The sequence below is a fragment of the Cherax quadricarinatus genome, chromosome 66, assembly GCF_038502225.1.
Source record: "Cherax quadricarinatus isolate ZL_2023a chromosome 66, ASM3850222v1, whole genome shotgun sequence".
NCBI lineage: Eukaryota > Metazoa > Arthropoda > Malacostraca > Decapoda > Parastacidae > Cherax > Cherax quadricarinatus.
The window spans coordinates 11708807-11730077 of NC_091357.1; the positions used below are offsets into that span (position 1 = coordinate 11708807).

General features: G+C 41.3%; 1 protein-coding gene across 2 annotated transcripts in view; it reads right to left on the bottom strand.

Moving 5' to 3' along the window:
- The window catches only part of LOC128704066 (microtubule-associated protein Jupiter), a 97490-nt gene extending 82943 nt beyond the window's left edge, over positions 1-14547 (bottom strand). The window contains exon 1 of one of the 2 annotated variants that reach the window (XM_053799067.2): positions 14409-14547. In XM_053799067.2, the coding sequence (XP_053655042.1) occupies positions 14409-14464 (56 nt within the window). In that variant the 5' untranslated portion in view covers positions 14465-14547. The remainder of the gene's footprint in view (positions 1-14408) is intronic. The other variant, XM_053799074.2, reaches the window with a different exon arrangement.
- Between the last annotated feature and the right edge of the window lie 6724 nt (positions 14548-21271).

Sequence of the window (21271 nt, forward strand, 5' to 3'; positions counted from 1 at the left end):
TTGGCAGACGATGCAACATCCCCCCAATGAAGAGCAGGGGTTTCACTAGCACGTGTCAGGGGCCCGAGACTGTTCAACTACCTCCCAGCATACATAAGGGGGATTACCAATAGACCCCTGGCAGTCTTCAAGCTGGCACTGGACAAGTACCTAAAGTCGGTACCTGACGAGCCGGGCTGTGGCTCGTACGTTGGATTGTGTGCAGCCAGCAGTAACAGCCTGGTTGATCAGGCTCTGATCCACCTGGCCTGGTCACAGACCGGGCCGCGGGGGCGTTGACCCCCTGAACTCTCCAGGTAATAACTATTTCGGTGTTGATTTCGGGTTGCCGGGTAGAAGATTGGGAAGGAGTAAGTTGGGAGCTAGGAGACATGAACTTTTAAAATGTAGGAACTATTAGCTAGGTACCAGGACAATCAGTTTTACACTGGTGTGTGGGGGGGGGAAGGAAGCACGTTTTTATATTAAAATTAGGTACATCTTCAGCATGAGCCCATATGAAGTTAATGGTAATAAATTTGAAAGAGTATCCCAGTCATTTCACCAGTGAGGGCTTCTAGTGCGCCCCTACTCCCGCAACCCTGACCTGCACCAGGCTTGTCTGGTATCTGCCTAAGCAACCAGGCTGTTTGTGTGTAATTTAATCTGCTAGCTTGAGTAGAGATATTCAGAGATTAAAATAGCACACTGAAGGTGATGGGACGTTAGGAAAAGGGGGCAGCTAAGGACGAAGGTGGGGACGACAGGAACAACTTAGTACTCACAAAAACTTACCTCGGTCAAACACCTTGACTACTGGATCTGTTCAGATCATCCCAGCCAGTTGCAACTTTGTTAGTTTTAATAAAGTTTACAATTAAAAAATAAACTGTTTTCCCGAGAGTATTCCTGTGAGCCTTATTTAATACCAGTGCGTAAAATTACTTTAGGGCTTGAGGCAGCACAGATTAAATGGAAAAAATATACTAATGAATTAGTTTTTTTCATATAGGTATTAGAAGTGCAACAGACCCTGCCATATTACTTCCATAAAAGAAAACGGACAGGAAGATATTAAAGGTGGGATAATCTACTTTACTGAAAATGGATGTTCGGGTACCAGTTTGTCAAGACTTCTCAAATCTACTGTTTTTTTTTTCTCCCGTGAAGTAAGAAATGATTTAATAGATAACGCTAATTTATTAACTTTAGCGACTTAATCAACTTAAACTCACAATGAACGTTCAAAACTAGAGAGATACAGTTGAACCTGGTAGCAGCGAAGACAGCAATATAGCAGGAAAAGAACGTAACCTTGACAAAGCTGCACCAGCCTGCCTACCCACGCACCTCTCGTCTCCCTCCAGCACCCATCCCTCAAGAAAACGTAGTCCCCCAGTAGTCTGCCTACCCATCCTAACAGTAGGCAGCCAGCATACCAGAAACATCCCATGAAAGTCTAACAAGGTACTTACATTCAGTATACGTATATATAACTATTTTATAAGTTTCTTTATAGTTCTTAATCCAGTAGTATTTACTTCAACGAAGGAGGCCTGGGGAAAATCCCTCAGAACCACTAACATTAAATTTCAATGAAATGAACACATCTCCGACGTTACCCCAATTCTGGCCACGAGCGACATTTAATATGATTATACAACTTGACTCAACTTTACAGTATTTGTAATGTAAATCTGAACACAGATGTTGGGAATCACTTAAACCCTAACATACTAAGCTGAGGACGGGTTTGTCACCAACATTACCAAGCCAGCCTCCCTTCAAGCATACCATTTCCATGCCAAAACTCCTCCTGTTACACTAACCCATTTCCCCCACCCACTGCCCCAAGAAACACCACCTCTAACCTCACCGATATCTCCCCCCCCTCCCCCGCCGGTCAACAAAATACTGCCTCCCAGCCCAACGTCCTAACCAACATTCTCCACTCCCTTCCCTCCAGGCCGCATCAACTTCCCTGCATGCACTCCATTTGTAGAAGCCTGCTGGCATTATCTACAAATAAGAACCATGGGGAACAATAAGGGGTGGTGGAGAGGGGGAGGCGAATTAGTCAGGGAAGTTTTAAGATTTCATGGTTAAAATGAACAAGTTAGGGAGAAAATGTTATGTGGCGAGTATTACTTCACCAATTAACATACTACCACTGAACTAATGTTTTTATTTAAGCTTTCGAAGTGGTCTCGGTACACCGTTACCCTTGGTTAAATCCTACACAAAATCCATAACTTCAATTGGAAACCTCAAAATCTGAAGTACCTAATGAGGCAGGATGCATGTGTGAGCAAGTGTCTTATCATGTTTTAAGTGTCATCCCTGACGAAGACCTTAAAATATTGGACCTCAATGAAAGTCTTGCTTATTGACCCTCTGGTGTCGCTAATTTGTATCGGAGTAAATTTTTCTAGCTGACAAAGATCCTTTCCTGTGTAAACAATCAAGTTTCACTACATAATCCAAGAATGAATTCATAATCTGCTTAACCATCTATACGGCAGAATTTGTTTTATAATACTGCCAGCGATATTAAACGGACATCAGCGTGACAAATAACGTTAACTAAAGCTCTGGATTTTACGTGCTGCTTACCATTCAAGTTCAAAATTCGATCAAGTACATTAAAAAAAAATGCTAAACACTGGTGCAAGAGCATAGGATACTGTATAACCTAGTCTTGATATACCAACTCTTGTAGCATTAGCCACTCATGACCACGTCAGTCACCAAGTGAGGAAACTAACGAGTGAATCTGAAGACTAAGGCTAAATGAAAAGTTAACCAAGGTTCGAGTAGGAAGATTGTATTAAGTCATGACTAAAAAAAAAAAATTCAAGGGAATAGGGAGACTAATTCACCTCCCGACAGAACACTGCATAACTATCTCCAGCCATCAGCATTTTATATAACAGGGAATTTATATACAGGGAAAATTCCATACAAAGAAATACAAATTTTTTATTACACTACTAAAGAATTTCTGGTAAGGTACCATTTAAGATTACTGAAAGGGGAAAAATATGGGTGGGAAGAGAAGGTTAAGATCTCAATGATGCATTACCTGAGAAAAGTGAATACAAACCACTGATAACAGGTGCATTTGCTCCTCTGTATAGCTTGATTGTCCCCGCACCCTAATGAATAAGATGCTCTTGTATTAATCCCCCTCCTCTCAAGGGTTGGAGCAACATCACAATCTCCCCCCCCCCTCCCTCAAAACACTGGACACTCATCCACCAATAAAACATTCTTACACAAACTCCTTACCTCATCGCCAAACTAACACTGAACCAATCAACGTAAAGTCCCACAGTCTCCAAGTATAAAGTGAAAGCCTCGGGACCATCACTAGAGGGAAAAAAAAAAAGTTAAAGCCTCTTTCCTGCATTTCACGTGAGGATTCGAGACGACCTTGAGATTACAATCGCTTCAGCTGGAATGAATCAAACCGCTTCCAAGATGTTCACACAAGTTAAGCAATCAATAATACACGAAAATCGGTCACAAAACATTATTACACTGAAAGCATTAGCAGCAGACAAGTAACTATCAGAGGTGTACTGGCCTAGTGTCATTACCCGTACCCAGGGGCTGGCCATACAAAAACTGGCCACCTGACAGCCTTGCATTTATCAGATGCAGGTACAACGGAGGTAGCCTTTACCTCTTAAGCTAAATTTAAATCTTTTAGCCTTGGTATAACCTTGCAAATTGTACCCTTCACGCTAGAGGATTGTATGAGAGACTATAAAAGGCTGTGTGTTCAATGTGGCGGAAACACCGTACCGCCATGCCAGTGGTTGCTTATTCACTGAGTGGATGAAGATACACAAGGTTCAAAGACCCACGTCAAACATGGATGTGCTAACAAAAGCTCATTAATTACTAGTGTAATTAACTACCCCTATTTTTAATTTGCATTAAGACTACTATTTTTTTTTTAACTTTTTAGTAAGCCTACAATTTTATTTCGTTTAAATGAACAGACCAGAACTACCCGCCTCCAGATAATTTAATTACAAGACTTTTCCCCATAATGCAATTAACGCAAGGTAAAGGGATACATTCCCCGTTTTAAAAAAAAAAAAAAAAAAGTTTCCTTACACCTGCCCAACACGGGTACCTGTGTTACTTTGTGGGTTGCATCCAGGGTGGGGGGGGAATGAATTAGAAAACTCTGGTTCTTAAATGTGTAAAAAAAAAAATCAGGAATTCAAGTGTTCAGTAAAAGGTATACGCGTATCCAAATTCACATCGCTTGTGCTCTTGCCTGGAGCAGTTTTAAGCGTTTCATTCAATGCAGGATAGGTATCAGGTAGGCATCAGGTAGAAGAGTTTACTGCCCGCACAGATGAAAAGCATTCCTACTCCAGAGAAAATTAAAAGTGAAAGATGGAGAGTTTAGTCCCAACCCTACACTGTTATAACGTACTTAATATAAAATAAACCCAATGAAAAGCAGATGCCATAGTCACAATACAACACTTAACATCCCGGGGCCTAATCAACATTACTAGCAGAAATTAAGTGAAAATCACTACATGCAGGTATCAGATCGACGTTATAGGCCAGTGGGCCTATAGCAGCAACAGCCTGGTTGATTAGGCAACCACCGGAAAACTTTGGCCCCAGGCCGGGATGCGGGAGTAGGGAGACTAGACCGGTCCCAGGTATATTACATGTGTATCTAATGCTAAAAACTCCAATGGAATAAAAACACTAGGAAAGTAGTTGCCAGTCAAGGTAGGTCCCGGTACAAGGTGCGTCCTGCCCCCAATTACATAAAACAAACTAAAATACAAGTTGGGATAATATTGTTTCAATTTCCTGAACCATTATTCCTAAACCGCGATTCGTTCTGAAACTTTTCATTCTTACTTTTGAGGCTGTAGTTACCAGGTGGTGAAGATGGATGGAAAAAAGCAAGCCCCCAACTCCCATCTACCTCACCCACCCACCTATCAGACGCTCTCCACATGGCCGGCTAAGCTGGTTATGAGTCAGTCCCAGAAAGCTTTATGTGGGCCTGGTGCTCCATTAGCCTCTGAATGCCACTTAAAGCATTACCACGTTGTAGAGCTCCATATCTATGGTGAACGTATTTAGCAACAATCTCTTCACGAGTTAATTTCACTAAAGAGTAAACATTTCTCAAAGTAAAGGTCACCACCTGGTAGTGGAAGGGGTTGTTTACTTATTCACCCCCACGTACACTCGCTACAACGTCACGAGCTTCCAAAGTACAGGGGGTACAGATTTCCTTTGAAGTCTTCATGCTATCATGCATTTTGATGGCTTTTTATGGATGTCTACCTCAACCAACAAAATCAACGCTCTGGAGGTTATTTATGCCCGGTTTCGGCTGGGTTAAATATATATTTCTGATTTTGAAGCATCAGATGTCGAGAAAACACTAAAGGCATTCCTGACTGAAGGATGTACTTAAGTAGGGACACTGAATTTAAGGAACCCTAAATGATACCGATTATTTGCGTGTTACTTGGCACTTTGTAAATGAAATCAGAGTGGGGAAGCGTCACGAGCGGTGTTCCACAGGGGTCAGTGTTGGGCCCCCTGCTGTTCACAATCTACATAAACGACATAGATGAGGGCATAAAGAGCGACATCGGCAAGTTTGCCGATGACACCAAAATAGGCCGTCGAATTCATTCTGACGAGGACATTCGAGCACTCCAGGAAGATTTGAATAGACTGATGCAGTGGTCGGAGAAGTGGCAGATGCAGTTTAATATAGACAAATGCAAAGTTCTAAATGTTGGACAGGACAATAACCATGCCACATATAAACTAAATAATGTAGATCTTAATATTACGGATTGCGAAAAAGATTTAGGAGTTCTGGTTAGCAGTAATCTGAAACCAAGACAACAGTGCATAAGTGTTCGCAATAAAGCTAATAGAATCCTTGGCTTCATATCAAGAAGCATAAATAATAGGAGTCCTCAGGTTGTTCTTCAACTCTATACATCCTTGGTTAGGCCTCATTTAGATTATGCTGCACAGTTTTGGTCACCGTATTACAGAATGGATATAAATTCTCTGGAAAATGTACAAAGGAGGATGACAAAGATGATCCCATGTATCAGAAACCTTCCCTATGAGGATAGACTAAGGGCCCTGAAACTGCACTCTCTAGAAAGACGTAGAATTAGGGGGGATATGATTGAGGTTTATAAGTGGAAGACAGGAATAAAGGGGATGTAAATAGTGTGCTGATAATATCTAGCCTAGACAGGACTCGCAGCAATGGTTTTAAGTTGGAAAAATTCAGATTCAGGAGGGATATAGGAAAGTACTGGTTTGGTAATAGAGTTGTGGATGAGTGGAACAAACTCCCAAGTACCGTTATAGAGGCCAGAACGTTGTGTAGCTTTAAAAATAGGTTGGATAAATACATGAGTAGATGTGGGTGGGTGTGAGTTAGACCTGATAGCTTGTGCTAACGGGTCGGTTGCCGTGTTCCTCCCTTGAGTCAATGTGACCTGACCTGACTAGGTTGGGTGCATTGGCTTAAGCCGGTAGGGACTTGGACCTGCCTCGCATGGGCCAGTAGGCCTTCTGCAGTGTTCCTTCGTTCTTATGTTCTTATGTTCTTAAGAACTCTGACTCAATGCCAAAGCGATCAAATTTCAAAACCTACCCACAGGTTGGGTACGGGGTGCATATAGCTATCAAAAACTGACCCAGGAAAGTCTCACATGCAGAGTTAATGCATAGCTTAGACCAGTACAGCATTGTAGTTATGGGGAAAACTTTGCAACAAGAATTGTGTAGTTTATATTCAACGTGAAGTTTAGGCTTTAACCAAATGTAATACCAGTGTCAGATTCCTTTAAAATTACTAATGAACCGTTATGAATATTACCTTTATTTTTAAAACTAGTTAGATTAGCTGCCTAAACACTAAAGTTCACACACTGCTCCCAGAACGTCATTACTGGTTATACTGCCAATCTCTGTCTAACAAGTTTAAATTAAAGGCATGCACAAATCTTGCCGCTATACTACAGATTGCAAAGGTTATAACCTGCCTCCATAAGACTTCAGGGACACTCCCACTTTCCCTAGATCAGCACTGATAAAGTTACGTACCTTGTGCCTATACTGTAGGCAGTCAGCAGCACAATTTTCTAATAGTGTGCGTGTGGAAAGTCCTTGCACCTCGCTCACCTTGTCCATCAAGACAATCCAGAATCAGATAAACATGCCATACCTTTATGTCTAAGGCTTAGTGTTTTCCTACGCCCTGTGCCCAGTCTTGGGTCAGGCTTCTTTGGTGCAGCAACAAGCCTGGTCAACCAAACCACTGCTTCTGGTGGCCCTCTGGCCCACGTCAGACTGGTTGATGCATCACTTACCGAGTTTCCTCCAAGATTTCTATTTGTTCAGCGTTTAATATCTGAAGATGCTGAATACTAGAGACCACGGATGTTGTTACAATGTATAATATCTGGAGGGCAAGGGTCAGATTCAGTTACGTAGGTCAAAGTGAAGTAGGTTAATAAATTTGCAAGTGCCCTAATATTTTTTTTTCAAGTCAAATATGGAGTGAAAGCGACAAAGATCACACAAGGGTGGTAATGATGACCCTATTAAGAGCTCGTCTCTCCTGCCTGTTTTGTATATAATTAACCAATTTACATCCCCCCCCCTTTCCTTTTCACTGCGTTTGTGAACTTGGTGCAACGTAGAAAATAATCACTATGCAACTGACTATCTCCCACAAATTACTCATTTTATGCATTATAAAAGTTCTTAAGATCAGTTATTGGAGATTTTTTTCCGTATGGCGTCCCATATTGTATTCTCAACGTGTTATCTCTGATCAATTTTCTGCATATATTACGCGTGCATTTACACCTTTTCACGGAGGGTTAGAGTCCACCCGAGATTTTAATTACCATGTAATGACTCCACAGGACCTGAATTGACTTTAAATTCCTTTGCTTATTTAAATTTAATAAAACATCACCGTACCCCACCACTCTCCCTCCAAGTCTCCGACTCGGCCGACAAGGTACGAAAACCATCTTAGATTAGGTAAGGTTTGTCGAGAAACAAGACAAGTGTTTAATGAAGAGAGTCAGTTATGATGACCCACAGCTGGAGGGTTTGGTCATCTGACCGAGGTCTTGGTGGTTTACCGGGTCACCCCCTTTAAAAATTTGGTTATGATTATAACCACATAACGTCAAAAACCATCTTGTGTGACGATGTAACTATCAAATACAATAGCCGTTCAAAACTTTCAATGTTACATATATTTAGTCCCCTTGACTTAAGAAATCGTAATGACACGATTGCAAATAAACCGCGGGTTCAATCCCGGCCGGGGGTATGGTTTAGTCCCCTTTAATGATACCTTCAGGCCCGTGAAGCACTCCAAGGCAATGGAGCTACACTACTTTTCCTTAGATCGAACGTGACTGACCAGGCGCTTTTACGACACCTACGGATTTGGTAGTTCCCTACGAAATTAAGATAAATCACACGAAAAACTTTCAACTAAAAAAATAAATTCGGCTGCTAAAATACTACAGCTTTAGTGCCCGTACCTAACTATACTAATTCGAACACTGGTACAGGTGAATTCCAAATTTGAATTTATTTTATACGCACTGCAAAGTCGCTAACTGATTTTAATTTTCCTCATGCGACTTTACAGCCTACGCCATTAAAGAATATGCATTAGCTACTAGCTATCCAAACAGTTGGAAATAAAGTACGGTAGCAAGCCTAAGTCAGTGGCACATAGGTAGAGGCGCATCATGAATATTTATGTTATGGCAAAATTACCGAGAAAGTCTACCGCCTTTTAAGGCGGTTCAATAAGGCATCCAGGTAACGGCAGTCAGTTCAAGAGATTTATTTTCTCACGCAGTCTAACTTCAGCTTGGTATTCAATTATATGTACTACCAAGATTTAAAAAACCTACCTTTTGTTGAAGGGATACTTGATTAGTACCGTTTCAAATTTGTACGTAGACTATTTACAATGTCCTAAACATTTCTTTAAAAGGTATTCCCACGTCAATCTTCCATTTTAATTTTATTTGTTCCTCTCCCGACAGTGAAGACTAGAAAAAAAATCTACCCAAATGACAAAAAAAAAGGGGGGGGGGCAGGCTTTTAAAATTTTTATACCATGTGATGCTATAAACCCGTCAATGTCAAAATGGAGTAAAGCTAGAGCTTATTTCCGGTTATCACTAGATGGGCAAATAATTAGCGTCAACATAGCAATAAGAAAAGCCTAATCAGAATTAAAGTGAACGATAACGCCAAGCCTGAGTACTGTAGTAGTCTGGACACATGAAAAATTTAACACGACAGCACAACAGATCATTTAGTTTATTTACGTGTACATTTTTTTACAATTACGCTTTTATTGCAATTGATAAAAAGTATCTTGCCCTAATTTATACAACCCAAATGAATGGATCCGGAACAAGAAAGTTACCAAGGGCTGCTACTACGACTAACATCAGCCGGGAAGGTAGACTTCATCCGTTAACCACTGAGTCATGACCCAGGCACACCACGCGGGTCTGTCGCTAGTACCAGGTATCGATTTCTGGCTGCTGCTGGTTCTTACGCCCCTCTTCCTCGCCGGCCGTACACAGTCTGTTCTTAACGATTTCCCTCTCTTCCTGGCCATCGTCAACATCCCAGCCTAAACACGTGGCCACATGCCTTACCTGGAATGTTCCGGGGGGCCATCGCTCCCGCGGACCTGTCCATTACCAGGCCTTGATCAACCAGGCTGCTGCTGCTGCTGGTCTCGGTCCAACATACGAACCACAGCCCAGCTGCCAGAAAGACTTTAGAAACCTATCCAGTTCTCTGGACAGCCAGGAACCTACTGGTAATCCCCTATTATGTATGATGGTAGACATAGGCCCTTTATACATTCTCAGTACTCAGCACCACTGCTTATTAGGGGTATATTGCCTAGTCTACCGGACACTCTGTAAAAAGCGAGTTTTGTGCAGATTTGGGACCAGTGTCCTCTACGATTTTTCAAGTATAAATAATGATGCATCTTTCTCGCCTACGTTCCAGCGAGTACAAGTCAAGGGACTTCAAAAGTTTCCAGTAATTACGGGGCTTGACAGGACTTTCAAGTGCAGTGGAAGTTCCCTGCACATTCTCTAGATCCGCAGTTTCGCCTGCCTTAAAACTCAGCGTACAGAAATATTCCAGAAGCCTAGAGAACTAATGACAGGTTCAGCATTGGCTTGGTATCCCTTGTTTTGAAGAATCTCAACCATACTAATTAGTATCCTTACAGTTGTGATACTGATCCCAGGTGAGATCCTCCGACATTATCAAAAGTGCGTCAATTTCTCACTTTGGGGTTAGGAGTCAAACTCAAGTTCTAGCTTTATTTCAAGTTGTCCTTAGATAGTAACATCCCAAGCTAAATAAGTGGCAACACGTCTTCCATCCCATGCTAAATGTGGCCACTCCTTCCACCCATCCCAGCTACCAAACTGTTGCAGATTATGCGCCAAGCCACTTCTGCTGGGAGGTAGTCTTACATTTGGGTACATTGGGGACTAAGAGTAAGTTGCAGCCAAATTACTCGAAAGAGAAAAAGGGGGCGGGTGTGGAGCCCTTTACAATTTTTATTTATCCAAAAAATTCTTACTGGCGACTGCCAAAAATAATTTTCTTTAAAACTGATTAAAAGCTAAACCTAACATCAGTAATTACGAAAGACTTTTAGAATACTAAACCTGAGCAGCAGACCGCAAAAACCAAGTTAGGTCATAAAAGTCATATTGGACCATTATTTTAAATAATTTTTTCACATCCATTAAGCAATTCATTCAATTATGCTGTGACCGAGGTTAAAACCTCAGCCACTGACCTTCTCAACCTTAATATTGAACAGAATATAGTCATTATCGTGATGCACTATATACAATGTGAATACCTAGCCGAGGAGAGTATATTAATGATACAAAGAACATAAGAATGAACATTACTGGAGTGATAATGTCAGAGGATCTTGCTTCCAAGGACCACAACATATTTCAACCACGAGGAAAATGACAGGATGGATAACAAGAACTTTGGAAAGTAAGATACAAAGCTTCTCTAGACAACATTTCTGTAATCTGGCAGACCCTTTCTAGGTGGATGAAACTGTACGCCTTGAGAATGTACAGAACCTGCACTGCACGCAGAAGTTAAGCACCTAAAATTACTGGGAGCGTTGGAAGTCACTAACTGTACTCTGGAACACAGGTGAGGAAATTAACGTATACCTCTAAAATCCTAGAAGGATTGGTCCCAAATCTGCATACTGCATTCTGTGTAAAGTACCCCCAATCAAAACCAGAAAAGTAGAAGAGGTCGAAGATTTCAACAGCCACCGACCTTACATAAAGGGGATTAACAGACTTCTTGCTGTATTTAAAAGGGAACCTGATACGTTCAAATCGGTTCCCGATCAGCCGAGCTGTGGTTCCTACGTTGGAAAGTGTGCGGCCAGTAGTAACAGCGAGATTGAGTAGCCTAATCCACAAGGCGGCCTGGTCTGGGGCCGGGCCGCATGGGCGTTGACCCGAAAACATCCTTCAGGTATCCTTCAAGCAGTAGGAATATTGCTCCATGCTAGTCAGGCCCAACTCTTCTAACCACACCCACTTATACTCGTCCAACCTACTGTATACTTGCTACTCAAAGGTCCTGTCCCTAATGAAGCTAGGTGGGAGTTCGTTCTACACTACAACTTGCGAAACCAGTACCTCCCTGTATCCCTCCCATATCTAATTAGCTCGCATTACACTCATGGGGGAGTGTTTATCCCATAGGGGGATCAGAGCCTGGGAAATGGGATGCATTCTGGTTTGATCCGGGGGAAGAGCACAAGCGTAATTTCTTGGATCACGAGCCCCTCACCGGAACCAAGAAAATTCCCTAGGGAAGAGTCCTGTCTTTAGATAATTTCAACGTCATTTACATCCCTTTTGTTTCCATTTATATTATAATCATAATTAAGCGCTAAACCCGCAAGGGTTATTCAATTTATAAAGGTGCTTTAATCGATAATTTCAACGTCATTTTGTGTTAACGTTTTCCATTTTTGAAGTTGCTTTAGTCATATCCCTCGTAATTCTACCTCATTCCAGCGAGTGAAAATTCAGTACCTTCACCCTTTCTGCGTACGAAAGACTTCTGATACGATATCAACCTAGTCATCCTTCTCTGCAGATAAACATGAGTCTTATATCCACTGGATGCTTGACCACTTAACAGGTCACGCGACAAACCAGTGTCAGGAAATGTTTCCTGGCGAACAAAACTACCTCCGCCGACCATCTGTTTGTACAGGCTAATATAACAAAAGTTAAAAGAGGGCAGGACTCAAGGTGGGGGGCTACTCTCGTAGATAAGAACACAAGAACGAAGGAACACTGCAGAAGGCCTACTGGCCCATGCGAGGCAGGTCCAAGTCTCCTACCGGCTTAAGCCAATGCACCCAACCTAGTCAGGTCAGGTCACATTGACTTAAGGGAGGAACACGGCAACCGACCTGGTAGCACAAGCTATCAGGTCTAACTCACACCCACCCACATCTACTCGTGTATTTATCCAACCTATTTTTAAAGCTACACAACGTTCTGGCCTCTATAACGGTACTTGGGAGTTTGTTCCACTCATCCACAACTCTATTACCAAACCAGTACTTTCCTATATCCTTCCTGAATCTGAATTTTTCCAACTTAAAACCATTGCTGCGAGTCCTGTCTAGGCTAGATATTTTCAGCACACTATTTACATCCCCTTTATTTATTCCTGTCTTCCATTTATACACCTCAATCATATCCCCCCTAATTCTACGTCTTTCTAGAGAGTGCAGTTTCAGGGCCCTTAGTCTATCCTCATAGGGAAGGTTTCTGATACATGGGATCAACTTTGTCATCCTCCTTTGTACATTTTCCAGAGAATTTATATCCATTCTGTAATACGGTGACAAACTGTGCAGCATAATTTAAATGAGGCCTAACCAAGGATGTATAGAGTTGAAGAACAACCTGAGGACTCCTATTATTTATGCTTCTTGATATGAAGCCAAGGATTCTATTAGCTTTATTGCGAACACTTATGCACTGTTGTCTTGGTTTCAGATTACTGCTAACCAGAACTCCTAAATCTTTTTCGCAATCCGTAGATAAGGGGAGCAGGACAGGTAGGCGGGATAATATGGATGAATGGAGAGGGATATTTGCAGAGAGGAAGAGAAAAAGGGACAGGCTGGTTATTGTGGGCCCAGGTGGTGTTATTATAATGAAGGGGTGGGCTAAAAGGGGGTAGAGTTGAAGAGTTCCGAGGGTGGAAAGAAGAATGGGAAGGTTGGGTGTGGAAGTGGAGGGGGGGGGGGCTGTATAAGGTAGCACCGAAGATTGAGGGAGAATGACTCGACACCCCGCCCCCACCATACCCTCCCTCCCCCAACATCCGCATTACACGACAACGGGGAAGTGCCGAGTGAGGATTTTAGTCAATAGTGTTACTATGTAAACGTACGAGAAGGCTTAGGATTCATAGGGAAGAACGGTAAACCTATACGAGTCATACAGCACACGAGTTTAAAGGAAAATCAGGCTGAATCCAAGAAAGGACAAACCCAGTAACTTGAATCAAGAGCACTTTACCGATATCAGTTCCCCAACCCATTATTAGTAATTCGCAAAATACTAATAAACTTCACTGCAGCTAGCGATCCAAAAATACCCTAACAACGGAGCTCAACGTAAACTTTAGTCTGCTAGTATTTCACATCTTTAAACATTAAAGCAGTAACGGCTGAAACTGGAGCAAGACTGAAGGTTCCAGGAGCACGAGAGGCCATCTTAAAGGTGATAAACCACTACTACAGTTGTCACTTAAGAGTGTATACATTATACATCAAGCAGCACGTCATGTTATTACACTTTTCATACATATACCCAATTAAGCCTAACTTTTCAACCATAGTAAAACTTTTCTACAGATTCTTCCCAGATTTAAAAGTAAAGAATGTATTAAACCATCTGGAGTGTTTAGAATAAGGAATACCGTAAACTTCAGCAAAACTAATTGACAGCATCACTAGACAATACCATAGCATTTTGCCGCCAGATTAATACTCATTGTCAACATATTTTCCCTCTTACGGCTGAAGTAAATTACTTTCTTCATAGCTTAAAAAACGCCGAAGGAATATAAATAACAGTGGAATAACATCAATCAAGCCAATATTAATTATTTAAAGTGGGCGAGAACCAGCTGATCCCAGCCCCACAACACGTGATCCTCCATTACCCATACTTATAAGTGTTATAGCCCTTAATTTTAACAACTTTGCTATTGCCTGTACAGAGTAGCATACGTACCTGCTACTGACACGTTGAGATTCACCAATACCGACAAACGTACTGGTTGAAGACATCTTGTAGAGGATCAATGTCCTGCTGCTCCTCAACAACGCTGCTTCACTCACACTGTTGATTTGCGCGCCAAAACTGGATCTATATAGCGGCTAAACTGCCACTTATTCATATATTTCTCAATTTTAACCATGATATATCCCAACTGTTTGGTTACTTGTACGTTCTTTGGACCCGTATTGAGATACAGAAGTTTATCTTAATAGAAACAATGTCGTTTAATGTAGATAAATGCAGTAATTTATTTGATAAATGGCATTACTGGCTGACTCACCCTGTACTGTGTCCGCTTTTATCATTTTCTCTAAAACATTTTGGCTTTTACAGAGAATGAATTTATTTCTTAGTTCATTCTAACAAACACTAATGATAAGACTAAAAGGAATTTATCCTGCTTATAGTAAGTAAGTAAGTAAGTTTATTCAGGTATACACAAATACAGTTACATAGAATTATCATACATAGCAGCATATGTGTAGAGAACGTGGGATAACCCAAAAAAGTCAGACAGTGACTTATTTCCATTGGGGTCCTTTATTAACCCGGGATATTAATAATCCACAATAAGCCAGTATTATGGCTTACCCGTTGGTGTTAGGTTAGGTAAACTCTTCATAATATTTCATTTTTTTGTGCCTAGATACTGTGCTTCCTATAGGTTTTTTTATTATTATATATTTTGTATATATAGCAAGTTGAAATGTTGAATCTAAATCTAAATCATTTGTTTCGCCCTCAGAACCACTGCACATTTTCCCAAATGAAGTTTATCTTATCTGTTTACTGCTACGTAACATAGGCAAAAAAAAAAAAAGTACCGCTAACCTAATCTTATATTAAGCCAGCGGAAGGTCTCAGTCAGATGACCAAAAATTCCAGTGGCGGGCCATTATATGAGTAAAACCCGCGTCAGGAAACACCTGTCCTGTTTCCTGACGAATCTTATCTAACCTAACCATAATATGGGCAGCAAGTGCCAGGAGACCTGCCCGAGGCTCTTGCCCTGCCCGAGATTGAACCCTGGTCGTTTCGGTTATAAGCCCAATGCTCTAATTGTCGTAATACTTTTAAGAACACCAATGGAAATACAAAGACCTCAATGGAAATAAGTTACTTTGACTATTTTGGGTTATCCTGGGTAATCTACACATATGCTACCATGTATGATGATTTATATAACTGTATTTATGTATACCTGTACCCGCATAAACATACTAATATACATACCCATTCTGCAGGAGGTTGTCAAAATATTACCAAGGCACATGATGGGTCAAGGGATTCCAATGAAAATAAGTCACTGACTTTTTTGAGTTATCTTAGGTAAGTCACACTAGGTATAATAATTATGCTTGTGTGTACCTGTGCCTAAATATATTTACTTAATTATAAGGGAGTGTACTCCAACATTAACTGTTGTATCCGAAATGTATTACCTAAAAAAAATCTAACCAAATAACTTAATTTGTTTAATATATTTTATGTTGGTACAGTGGAAAAAATAAGACATTATACAGGTAAACCAAAATATAACTCGCATCTAGCGAGTATAGGACGAGACCCATCATACGTGATGGTGTATGAGAGGAAAACCATCATACATCATGGTGTATGACAGGGAAACCATCATACATCATGGTGTATGACAGGGAAACCATCATACATGATGGTGTATGACAGGGAAACCATCATACATGATGGTGTATGACAGGGAAACCATCATACATGATGGTGTATGACAGGGAAACCATCATACATGATGGTGTATGACAGGGAAACCATCATACATGATGGTGTATGACAGGGAAACCATCATACATGATGGTGTATGACAGGGAAACCATCATACATGATGGTGTATGACAGGGAAACCATCATACATGATGGTGTATGACAGGGAAACCATCATACATGATGGTGTATGACAGGGAAACCATCATACATGATGGTGTATGACAGGGAAACCATCATACATGATGGTGTATGACAGGGAAACCATCATACATGATGGTGTATGACAGGGAAACCATCATACATGATGGTGTATGACAGGGAAACCATCATACATGATGGTGTATGACAGGGAAACCATCATACATGATGGTGTATGACAGGGAAACCATCATACATGATGGTGTATGACAGGGAAACCATCATACATGATGGTGTATGACAGGGAAACCATCATACATCATGGTGTATGACAGGGAAACCATCATACATGATGGTGTATGACAGGGAAACCATCATACATCATGGTGTATGACAGGGAAACCATCATACATGATGGTGTATGACAGGGAAACCATCAAACCTGACAAAAGTGCCAAATAAACATAGTCCACCATCTTAACTTGTAAAATATAATATAAATGAGGGCAGCCCAAGAATGCGGATGGATTCAGTATTTGGATCATATGAAAAAATCACGAATTATTGTAATGTGATGTTACAGGAAACCTGATGCAGCACATTTTGATGTGTGTAAACATATCTACTGTAGTAACACATTTTAATATATATGTCGTGCCGAATAGGTAAAACTTGCGATTTTGGCTTAAATAGCAACGCTCTTCTTGCCGAATAATGCAAGCGAAAATTTGTGTATGCAATAATTTAGCATAAATCATTCTGAACTTAACGAAAAAATATAGTTCATTGTCTTTGTGTATTACTAAATTATTGTAAACTTATCTAAAATATATTTAGTTGGATTAGGCTAAATTAAGTTGTTATAATAAGGTTAAGTAAGTTTTCTAAGGTTCTTTTGGTACACAAATATTAATTTTTACATTAACATCAATGAAAAAATATATCTTTAAACGTATAAGAGAAATTTTTAGAAATGAATTCTTACTAATTGACCAATTGTGCCTATTCGACACGACATAATATATATATATTATATATATATATATATATATATATATATATATATATATATATATATATATATATATATATATATATATATATATATATATATATATACATACACACACTCACTCAATGTAGAATGAAAAAGAAATTTCGTTTACAATAAGAATGTCAATTCACCTAAAATTATTTCTAAACTTCCAAACAGATATCAGGAAAGTAGACATTGTCGAACTCACAGAATACAAGGATAAAATCGTCATCATTCAGGTCTGTAACCATCACTGAAGTGTTCCTAGGTTCAGAGGACTTACTGAAGGACATTAATAAGGAACAAGGAGAATTGAAGCGTCTCTCAGATATTTTATATATAGATTTCTCTTATTTTGCATCTATATCGACTGTTTTATTCCTAGACCGTGTTAGATTACACGTGTTTAATTTAAAATTTATAATATTATATTCTAGGTATATAATTAAATGATAGAATAATAGATGGTTGAATAACTGTGTATGCCGACTTTTTTTTTAAATAAGTCGACTTCACAATCAAAAACTTGTTAACTGAGAAACACTGAAAATTGCACTCTCGGATTTTCTTTTTATTAAATACACTGCAGTGTGCTAACACCTTTTTACTCAGCAATCGGCTGCTTCCAGAAAGTCTAGTCTTAAACGTTGGCATTTTGCCCAGGATATGACTTCCAGCAAGCAGGTCTGCAGTTCCTAAAACTCACCAGATTATATTTTATTCCTGAAACTTAAGAACTCTCACTCAGTGGCATACGCACACACACACACACACACACACACACACACACACACACACACACACACACACACACACACACACACACACACACACACACACACACACACACACACACACACACACACACTGAGTTGTCAGGAAGTGGAGCAATCTGGAGAGTGAAGTAGTTGAGGCAGAATCCACACATACCTTTAAGAAGGGAGAGAGTGGACATAGTAGCAATCAGCGAAAAGGCAGGGCCAGGAGCTGTGAATCGACCCCTGTAACTACAAATAGGTGAGTAAACACACACACACACACACACGAAGGATAGGGGAAGGGACATGACATCGACGTATAAAATACTGAGAGGAATTGACAAGGTGGACAGGGCCAGAATGGTTCAGAAATGGGACACAGAAACAAGGGGACACAACTGGAAGTTGAAAACTCAGTTGTGTCACAGGGATGTTAGGAAGTATTTCTTCCCCCTTAGAGATGGAACAATCTGGATTCCGGAGAGTGACGTAGTGGAGGCAGGATCCATAGACAGCCTTAAAATAAGGCTCTTGGAGCCGGGAGTAGACCTAGTAGCGGCCAACAAAGAGGCGGGGCCAGGAGCTATGCCCCGACTCCTGCAACCACACATAGGCAAGTACATATGAGTACACACACACAGCTACCGGCGGAGAGGCGGGATCAGGAGATGAGACTCGACCCCTGCAATCACATGTAGATGAGTACACACAAACACACACACACACACACACACACACACACTCAATTTCTCTCTCTTTCTCTCTCTCTCTCTCTCTCTCGAGAGAGAGAGAGAGAGAAATTTAAGCAGTCTCCAAATGTCAGCCAGAATTATAAATGTGACTATAATCATTTTATAATTTCTACAGTTATGCATTAAGAGATACGGCATATCTTTTTTTTAATCCCCCGAATCTCTGGTGACCTCCATATATTATATAATGTGTGTGTGTGTGTGTGTGTGTGTGTAAAAATAAGACAATGTGGAAGGAAACGTTTCACCCACGAGGGGTAAAACGTTCTACAGTTAAAAGTTTCCTCTGCATATTTTGCCTTATTCTTTCCAAGAAAATATATCTTACTCTTTTATTAAATGGATATTTAACACCAGTGGTTGGTTCTCCCTGGGTTGCTAGTGTGAGTGTGTGTGAAGGCTCTGTCCTCTCTTGAGGGACTTGACCCGCTGACCTCCCAGACGGGAGTGTAGTGTGTCACAACAAGGCCATGACAGCTAGGGGGCCCAACCTCACCTACAGGTTTATAACTTTGGTTTGAATATAATAATAATACAGAAACAACCCATGACTTGTGAATGGTCCAGGTCGGACCGAAGCGTCGTCATGAACTCCTCTTTCCTATGTGCGGGTTATTTGTGCCAGTCACGGTATTGTGCCTTTTTGTTCTTAATAATAATAATTCCCTTGGCTCCATAATACTTGCCTTAAATTTACTGAATCTGCTTCACTGTAATGGTCATGGAAGTAAATGCACTAATTGTGCAACCATCTATCACAACTATCAGGGGCCCGAGACTGTTCAACTGCCTCCCAGCATACATAAGGGGGATTACCAATAGACCCATGGCTGTCTTCAAGCAGGCACTGGACAAACACCTAAAGTCGGTACCTGACCAGCCGGGCTGTAGCTCGTACGTTGGATTGCGTGCAGCTAGCAGTAACAGCCTGGTTGATCAGGCTCTGATCCACCAGGAGGCCTGGTCACAGACCGGGCCGCGGGGGCGTTGACCCCCGGAACTCTCTCCAGGTAAACCTGTAGGTCGTTCCGAGAGTCAACGCCCCTACGGCCCACTCCTTGACCAGGCGTCTGGGATATCACCGTCCCCGTGGCCCGTACCTTCAAGTTAAGTGCTAAACTTAACTTGATGGATCAGGCTGTTGGTGCCTGCCGATCCTCAATAATTTACTACTGTAAGTTACTAGTAAAACTGTCGGCCCAGTCCCTGGACATATTGCCTCTGACACTATGTCCAGGGAGATATTGACCAGACACTGGCACGTAAAGGGGTGACCACCGATCTACTGTGTGACGGCCCTTATCTCTGACATTTTGCAAGGTTAGGACAAGAACTATGTTTAACCAACAAACTTCTCTGGTTCCTAGATCATGCTTGATCACCATAAGTAAGTTTATTAAGGTACAGGTACACATACGTAAGTGCATAAAACAAGCCAAGTGTCTATCGACAAGTACCTGGAGTTTACCTAACAATTATCATACATAGTATAAATTACTTAGGTTCTTCCTAGCATGTTCCATCACGTAGAACAGCTTAGCTAGTTTTCCTCTTGTATTATTATTATTATTATATTTGCATTAAATTCATGGGAAGAGATAAGACTGATAGGGTTTTGTTTGGATTTTTAACCCCGGAGGGTTAGCCACTCAGGAAAACCCAAGAAAGCCAGTGCGTTATCCATGGACTGTCTGTCTTGGTTTCACTGGTGTCCTTAAATTTTGTCCCCCAGGTTGCGGCCCACACCAGTGGATTAACACCCAGGTATCTACTTGTTTGCTAGGTGAACGGGACAGCAGGTGTAAGGAAACACGCCCAGTATTTCCACCCTTGCCGGGAATCGAGCCACGGATATTCAGCGTGTGAAGCGAGAGCCTTGCCTACCAGGCCACAGGATCAAATAATGCCGGGGTGACCAGGCTTGTTCCTAGGGAGGGAAGGGTAGATGGTGACAGCCTCTGTCCCATTAATGAAATAAGCTGCCACCACCATCCGTGTCCCTCTTCCCTCGATAAATAATTAACTATTTCTACAAAGTATATTTTACAAATGATTCAGGAATAGTTAACACTGATGTACTTTACCTGGAGAGAGTTTCGGGGGTCAACGCCCCCGCGGCCCGGTCTGTGACCAGGCCTCCTGGTGGATCAGCGCCTGATCAACCAGGCTGTTGCTGCTGGCTGCACGCAAACCAACGTACGAGCCACAGCCCGGCTGATCAGGAACTGACTTTAGGTGCTTGTCCAGTGCCAGCTTGAAGACTGCCAGGGGTCTGTTGGTAATCCCCCTTATGTGTGCTGGGAGGCAGTTGAACAGTCTCGGGCCCCTGACACTTATTGTATGGTCTCTTAACGTGCTAGTGACATCCCTGCTTTTCATTGGGGGGATGGT